This window comes from Ranitomeya variabilis, chromosome 1, assembly GCF_051348905.1.
Source record: "Ranitomeya variabilis isolate aRanVar5 chromosome 1, aRanVar5.hap1, whole genome shotgun sequence".
Lineage (NCBI taxonomy): Eukaryota > Metazoa > Chordata > Amphibia > Anura > Dendrobatidae > Ranitomeya > Ranitomeya variabilis.
In genome coordinates this window covers 549,900,780-549,910,070 of record NC_135232.1, presented here as the reverse complement: position 1 = coordinate 549,910,070, position 9,291 = coordinate 549,900,780, and the positions used below count along the sequence as shown (strand labels likewise).

Sequence of the window (9,291 nt, the reverse complement as noted above, 5' to 3'; positions counted from 1 at the left end):
GATGTCATCTCATATGGAGGTCACAGTTGAGCTGCATGGTGCCCCTTCTCTATAGTAAAGCTGCAGCCAGAGACCTCTCCATGATTACGGAAGAGCAGTCAGTGATAGAAGATGCAGCTGTCCCTATGACAACTCTTCCTGCACTCTAGTGCCCACCCACAGACAGTATCTGTCCACCTGCCAGTCTGTTTTTTGACATCTTGCACTGCATAATAGATCTGCAAATACAGCTGCAGGAGGCCGCAATGGTACACTACAATCTCCCCCACCTGTGTCAATCCTGACAGTGAAAAGCAACATGAAGAATCCCTTTAAGGACCTGCTCCTCCAATAGCAATGGCAGAGACGTGACGTTGGCTCATAAATGCGAGGAAACCACGGGCAGTGGATTTATTAAGTGCATATGATATGACAGCAGCACGGTGGTGGCGCCACGCCGATACACAGGAGGCTGCTCAGCACAGGTCTCGTGCGTCTTCTGTAGTATCTTATTACAATGAGGTAGAATGACAGAAAACAGAGCAAACCATGCACAGGAGAGGCTCACACAGCGCCGACCCGGAGGCCACACAAAGCTATGACAACAGCACGTCTGTACTAAGGAGTGACCCAGATGCCCCCACAAGTGCTGGTATGAGGGCCCCCTGCCATCAGCACTTCCCCACATGTGTCATGTAGCTGCACACTTTGCCCCCTGTTCAGCACTTTCGGGGCTCCTGGATGCACACAATTTGAGCACCTCTCATTGACCTGTAGAGAATAAAACCACGATTGTATCTCCACTCAGAGAATGGGGGTTCATGAGTCAGTAGCGGGGGCTGTTAGCCATCATTGGCGGCCACCAGCTGGCCCATAGGTTCTCGTATGTACACAGACTGGATGTCCTTGGTTTTCAGACAATAGTCGCAAGCCCAGACGGCGGAGGACTCGCGGGTCAGCAGACTGTAGGCGCTTTCGGTCATCCCTGTGCACTCACGATGAAACCACTTCTGACAGGACGCCTCACACAAGATGGCATCCTGATCATCGTTCACCTCGTTCCGACAGGCTCCGCACGGATACACCAGGCCGGGGGGTGGCTGGTGGCCAGAGTTGCCAGTGGGTTTGCTTGGCGGGGGAATGTTGTTGACTTCAGGAGTGCTGCTGTTTCCCCGGGGAGCGCAATTTGGGGTAAAGTTTTGCTGGTTGCCATTAATAGCAGATGGTGAGCCGACGTGCTGCTCCTGGTTGAAGCTGTTGCTCGGGGGGTTAACGCTTTTGCTGTGCTCCTCCACGCCAGGCGGGAAGGTTTGATCTGCTCCAGAAAAGGGGCTGCTGTTAGGAGGAAGGCTGGGTCTCTGCATGGCAGCTTGTCCAAATGGGTGTCCAGGAGAACCAAAGCGCTGAGAGAACGGAGGTCCACCAGGGGAGTTTAGTACAGGGCCGGGGCCCATGTCCCCTCGCGGTGGTTGTCCCATTGTGGGCGACATCATAGGGCCAAACCCTCCTACCGGCCCCTGAATCATCTGCCCGGCCGGGGGGCTGAAGCTCTGTCCCATGCCCTGATTGAAAGGCTGATTGGAAAAATTCATGTTTCCCGATTGAACATAATTAGGATTCTGCGACATCCCAAATCCAGGGCCCATCTGACTGGGAGGGAAGGGCGGGGGCTGACGTCTCATAGGTTGCGGCCCCCCAGGATAACCAGGCGGTACTTGGTGTGGCATGCCCCCCTGCATTCGGAAGTTTCCAAACGGCATCGGGTTGTTCATGAAGGGAGAGGGGGCAGCAGTAACCTTCGGAGCCCCAAAGTCATCTTCAAAGGGATTAGATGCCACCAGGTGATCGACCATTGGGGTGGGCGGAGGGGCAAACTCTGAAAGGTGAGAGTACGCAGGTCCCTGCAGAAGACAAAAAGACACACTGAGCAGGTGACGGCATGAGAAAGTCACATTCACCGACCATAACCACAACTGGAAGGAGTAGAGCACCGCCTAGAGGACACCTCATGCACTAACAGGAAAAAGAAGGCTTCAACCCTCTCCCACCACATCACCTGTCATGTCATAGAATGGGGACAAAGCCGATACCAAACACAACACGTCCCGAACACCATAGCATCACACCACATATCTGCTCCGGAATCACACATAATGAGTATCATCATCTCCTCCAGTTTCACACACCCCGTGTATCATCATCTCCTCCAGTATCACACACCCAGTGTATCATCATATGCTCCAGTATCACACACCCCGTGTACCATCATCATCTCCTCCAGTATCACACACCCAGTGTATCATGATCATCTCCTCCAGTAACACACACCCAGTGTATCATCATCTCCTCCAGTATCACACACCCCGTGTACCATCATTATCTCCTCCAGTATCACACACCCAGTGTATCATCATCATCTCCTCCGGTATCACACACCCCAGGTGTCATCATCACCTCCTCCAGTATCACAACCAGGTATCATCATCTCCAGTATCACACACCTCATTTATCATCATAATTTCCTCTAGTATCACACACCCCTTGTATCATCATCATCTCCAGTACTACACACCCCGTCTAACATCTCCTTCAGTATCACACACCGTGTATCATCATCATTTCTGGTAACACACACCAAGTGTTTCATCATCTCCTTCAGCATCACACCCCGTGTACCATCATCTCCTCCAGTATCATACATCCCGTGTGTCATCATCTCCTCCAGTATCACACACCCTGTGTATCATCATCATCATCATCTCTTCCAGTATCACACCACGTCTACCATCAACTCCTCCAGTATCACACACCCCACATATCATCTCCTCCAGTATCACACACCCCGTGTACCATCATCTCCTCCAGTATCACACACCCCATGTACCATCATCATCTCCTCCAGTAACACACACCAAGTGTTTCATCATCTCCTCCAGTATCACACCCCGTATATCATCATCTCCTCCAGTATCACACATTCCGTGAGTCATCATCTCATCCAGTAGCACACACCCCGTGTATCATCATCTCTTCCAGTATCACACCCTGTGCACTATCATCTCCTCCAGTATCACACACCCCGTGTACCATCATCTCCTCCACTATTACACACCCCGTGTATCATCATCTCCTCCAGTATCACACACCTCGTGTATCAACATCTCCTCCAGTATCACGCACCCCTTGTATCATCGTCTGTTCCAGTAACACACACCCAGTGTATCATTATCTCCTCCAGTATCATCATCTCCTCCAGTATCCAGTATCACACACCCCATGTATCATCATCATCTCCTCCAGTATCACACACCCTGTGTGTATCATCATCATATCCTTCGGTATCACACACCCAGTGTATCACCATCTCCTCCAGTATCACACACCCAGTGTATCATCATCATCTCCACTATCACACACCGTGTATCATTACCATATCCTCCAGTATCACAAACCCCGTGTATGATCATCTCCTCCAGTATCACACACCCTGTGTATCATCTCCACTATCATACACCCTGTGCATCATCATCTCCTCCAGTATCACACACCCTGTGTATCATCTCCACTATCACACACCCTGTGCATCATCATCTCCTCCAGTATCACACACCGTGTATCATTATCCTAACCTCCAGTATCACACACCTGTGTATCATCATCTCCTCCACTATCACACACCCCGTGTATCATCATCATCATCTCCTCCAGTAACACACACCCAGTGTATCATCATCATCTCCTCCAGTATCACACCCCGCGTATCATCTCCTCCAGTATCACACCCCGTGTATCATCATGCTCTCCTCCAGTATCACACACCCCGTGTATCATCTCCTCCAGTATCACACACCCCGTGTATCATCTCCAGTATCACACACCCCGTCTTTCATCATCATCACTTCCAGTATCACACACCCAGTGTATCATCATCATCTCCTCCAGTATCACACACCCCGTGTACCATCTCCCCCAGTATCACACACCCCCGTGTATCATCATCTCCTCCAGTATCACACACCTCGTGTATCATCATCTCCTCCAGTATCACACACCACATGTGCCATCATCTCCCCCAGTATCACACACCTTGTGTATCCTCTCCTCCAGTATCACACACCCCGTGTACCATCATTATCTCCTCCCGTATCACACCCCGTGTATCATCATCTCCTCCAGTATCACACATCCCGTGTATCATCATCATCTCCTCCAGTATCACACACCTAGTGTATCATCATATGCTCCAGTATCACACACCCTGTGCATCATCATCTCCTCCAGTAACACACACCCAGTGTATCATTATCTCCTCCAGTATCATCATCTCCTCCAGTGTCACACCCCATGTACCATCATCTCCTCCAGGATCACACACCCAGTGTATCATCATCTCCAAAATCACATACCGTCATACCGTGTATCATCATCATCATCATATACTCCAGTATCACACCCCATGTGTCATCTCCTCCAGTATCACACACCCAGTGTATCATCATCTCCACCAGTATCACACCTCGTGTATCATTATCATGTCCTCCAGTATCACACACCCGCGTATCATCTCCTCTAGTATCACACACCCCGTGTATCATCATGCTCTCTTCCAGTAACACACCCCGTGTATCATCATCTCCAGTATCACACACCTCGTGTATCATCTCCTGCAGTATCACACCCCATGTATCATCATCTCCTCCAGTATCATAACCTCCTGTATCACACACCCAGTGTATCATCATCTCCATCACACACCGTGTATCATTAACATATCCTCCAATATCACACATCCCGTGTATGATCATCTCCTCCAGTATCACACACCCCGTGTACCATCTCCTCCAGTATCATACACCCCGTGTATCATCTCTAGTATCACACACCCCGTGTATCATCTCCTCCACTATCACACACCCTGTGTATCATCATCATCTCCTCCGGTATCACACACCCCGTGTATCATCTCTAGTATCACACACCCCGTGTATCATCTCCTCCACTATCACACACCCTGTGTATCATCATCATCTCCTCCAGTATCACACACCCCGTGTATCATCTCCTCCACTATCACACACCCTGTGTATCATCATCATCTCCTCCGGTATCACACACCCCGTGTATCATCTCTAGTATCACACACCCCGTGTATCATCTCCTCCACTATCACACACCCTGTGTATCATCATCATCTCCTCCAGTATCACACACCCCGTGTATCATCTCTAGTATCACACACCCCGTGTATCATCTCCTCCACTATCACACACCCTGTGTATCATCATCATCTCCTCCGGTATCACACACCCTGTGTATCATTATCCTAACCTCCAGTATCACACAACTGTGTATCATCATCTCCTCCAGTATCACACACCCAGTGTATCATCATCTCCTCCATTATCACACACCCCGTGTATCATCATCATCTCCTCCAGTAACACACACCCAGTGTATCCTTATCTCCTCCAGTATCATCATCTCTCCTCCTGTATCACACCCCGTGTACCATCATCTCTTCCACTATCGCACCCCGTGTACCATCATCTCCTCCATTATCACACACCCCGTGTATCATCATCACCATCTCCACTACAAACAAAACACCGTGCACCATCATCTCCTCTAGTATCACACACCCCATGTATCATAATAATCATCTCCAGTATCACACACCCCGTGTATCATCTCCTCCAGTATCACACACCCTGTGTATCATCTCTAGTATCACACACCCCGTGTATCATCTCCTCCACTATCACACACCGTGTGTATCATCATCATCTCTTCCAGTATCACACACCCAGTGTATCATCATCATCTCCTCCAGTATCACACACCCCGCGTATCATCATGCTCTCCTCCAGTATCACACACCCCGTGTATCATCATGCTCTCCTCCAGTATCACACACCCCGTGTATCATCTCCTCCAGTCCCGTGTATCATCTCCTCCAGTATCACACACCTCGTGTATCATCATCATCTCTTCCAGTATCACACACCCAGTGTATCATCATCATCTCCTCCAGTATCATACACCCCGCGAATCATCTCCTCCAGTATCACACACCCCGTGTATCATCATGCTCTCCTCCAGTATCACACACCCGGTGTATCATCGTCTCCTCCAGTCCCGTGTATCATCTCCTCCAGTATCACACACCTCGTGTATCATCATCATCTCCTCCAGTATCGGGTCATTCCATATCAAGTGATCCAAATATGAATATTTTTTTACCTGACGTCTTTAGATTTTTTTTATTTTTTGTTTTTATAAAGTACAACTTTAGTTAATTACAAATTAAAAGTTTTGAATTTTTTTCTTCAGTTATTTTTTACAGATTTCTAAAGTTTTGAAAAAGCGCGGATTTTGGCCTTGTATGGCTTTACATTTTTTATCATATCTCGGGCTAGAATTAAGATAAAGAGGTGGGAGAGGCATCATTTTTCTCAGAACGGTATCGGCTTTCATTTGATATGTCACAAGATTATGTTTCTTTATATTTTGTTTTGGAGAAATGAAATTCAAAATTATGATGCGCAATTGAGAAAAAAACTTATGCTTTAAAATTGTGAAAACATGCATGTGTGTTACCTGTGTTCTTGTTTATATTTGTACAGGGATTCAACTTGGGACCTATGACATTTTTATTTTTTTTAAGCCTTGAATCATCTGATTTTATGTTTGTGAGTTTCTTCCTTTTTTCTTTTCAAATTACAACTTACTGAATTCAACATTTATATGCAACAATAAAGAAACACAAAAAACAACTACTGAAGTGCCAGAATAAATACATCTTAATCATCATACCACAACTTGTTCAATGCATTCAGGTTGAAAATGCTGAGCCAGCCAAAAGAAAAAAGGTGATCATATCCTCGTGTGATTTTCTTAATACAGTCTGATCCTAATTATATGTTAAAAACCAGATTAAAAGAACCAATATTTTTACCACCTATTTATACATGTAACCATTTGTTTTCTATTATCTCACTAAACATGTCATATATGAAGTGTTTAAGAAGAATAGTACAGTAGTTAAATCCTCGTTCTATAAAATATGAACTAATCAAACAATTAATAGAAGGTTTTTACACTGGCCTTTTATCATCAATGTGTCCCTTCTAGTGGGTGAAATGTCATCTTGTCCATATGCGCTTACTAGCAATGGCCGTTTCCTGTTGTGTCACAGTATGTGCGGCCTGTCATGGTGCTCGGCTCCACCCGAGTTAATATCTGATTTTTGTTCACTTTTATAATGTCTGGTTTTCTTGGATACACAAAGGATGTTGCTAGACCAGAAGGTGCAGAAAAGTCACTGCTACTTCTTCATTTTCACAATCTTTGGAGAGTCCAGTAGCCGCCAGCGCTGATCATATTCACAGGTCACATCACCAGTTATGTCATCCATTGCCGATCTTGTGCCGCCTTCTACCACTTCATGGACTTCACTGTCTTTGCTGAATGAAAAAACCCTTGTTTTTATTTCTGTTTCCCTACATGGGATGAGAGTGTGGTATTGCCGAGTCCCTGTGATGGGTTCTGCTTCCTGTAATCGATGTTTTCAGAAACTCTCCTCCGCTTCGTAGTCCTGGTTTGCACAATACATGAACTGGATGTTAAGAATATTTTTCTCCCTCCATTTGAGGAGTTGCCTGGGTGGTAAGATTGGGTCTGAATATGGCCTCTAGAGGCTCGAGCTGCCGGCCGGTCATCTGCTCTGCATTCACTATCTACCCCTGCTCATTCTTAGCCCTAACAAAGCTTACTCCTCTATCCTCTCCAGCTTCTAAGCTGTAACATAATAAAATAATACAGTAATATCTAACAATCATGGATTATTTGGTAAATATAGACCCCACACTTTTAGACCACAGGCTGAACAGATCTGAATTCAAGATTTTCAAATTGACACTGTAAAAGTTTTATTTTTAAAAATATGATCCCATCACGATCCCAACTTGTATTTTGGTACAGATGTGGCTAGGAGCATAGCAGACACAGGCAGTAGTTTTTGACATTTTGAAATTAAACGTTTTTTCGGAAATGCGTTTTAAAATTTTGCATTTCCGTTCGCATGGGTAAAATATTAACAAAGATACTCTTGTGACATATCTGGTGAAAGCCTGTACAGTTCTGAGTAGAATAATGGTGTTTATTTTGTTTCTCTATCTTTTTTTCTATGAGGAGAAATGTAAAGGCAGGCAACACCAAAATTCACACTTTTTCCGAACTTTGAAAATCAATAATAATAATTAAAAAAATCTAGAATTTTTTTTCTTCACATTTTGCATTTTCTGACACACTATTACCAAATAACAAAACCTCAAAAGAATCTACTATATAATTGTCTATGGGTCACTTCCGTCTGTCCTTCTGTCTGTCTTTCTTTCTGTCACGGATATCCATTGGTCACGGCCTCTGTCTGTCATGGAACCCAAGTCGCTGATTGGTCATGGCAAAACAGCCACGACCAATCAGCGACGGGCACAGTCCGGCGGAAAAATTGCCGCTCCTTCCTCCCCGCAGTCAGTGCCCGCTCCGTACTCCCCTCCAGTCTGCCCTCACACAGGGTTAATGGCAGCGGTAACGGACTGCGTTATGCCGCGGTGTAATGCACTTCGTTACCACTATTAACCCTGTGTGACCAACTTTTTACTATTCATGCTACCTATGCAGCATGAATAGTAAAACGATCTAATGTTAAAAATAATTAAAAAAATAAAAAATCGTTATATACTCACCTTCCGTCAGCCCCCTGATCGACAACAGGCCTTTCCCGCTCGCGACACTCCGGTAACCGGTCCATGCTGCGATCTCGCGAGACCGCAATGCACTCTTGAGACCGGAGCGCACGAGCAGCGTCGGTAACCACTTCGCTTGGATCCGGGGGCTCCGGAAGGTGAGTATATAACTATTTTTTATTTTCTTTTTTTTAACAGGGATATGATGCCCACATTGCTATATACAACGTGGGCTGGGCAATATACTACATGGGCTGGGCAATATACTACGTGGCTGCGCAATATACTACGTGGCTCTGTGCTATATACTACGTTGCTGGGCAATATACTACATGGGCTGGGCAATATACTACGTGGGCTGCGCAATATACTACGTGGGCTTGGCAATATACTACGTGGCTGGGCAATATACTACATGGGCTGTGCTGTATACTACGTGGCTGGGCAATATACTACATGGGCTGGGCAATATACTACATGGGCTGTGCTATATACTACATGGGCTGTGCTATATAGTACGTGGCTGGGCAATATACTACGTGGGCTGCGCAATATACAACGTGGG

The 9,291-nt window shown here is 46.2% G+C and overlaps 1 protein-coding gene across 1 annotated transcript in view; it reads right to left on the bottom strand.

Annotated features, from left to right (window-relative positions):
- Positions 1 to 376: 376 nt before the first annotated feature.
- Positions 377 to 9,291, bottom strand: part of PYGO2 (pygopus family PHD finger 2) — a 28,634-nt gene continuing 19,719 nt past the window's right edge. The window contains exon 3 of the mRNA XM_077255590.1: positions 377 to 1,880. Within this exon, the coding sequence (XP_077111705.1) occupies positions 822 to 1,880 (1,059 nt within the window). The 3' untranslated portion in view covers positions 377 to 821. The remainder of the gene's footprint in view (positions 1,881 to 9,291) is intronic.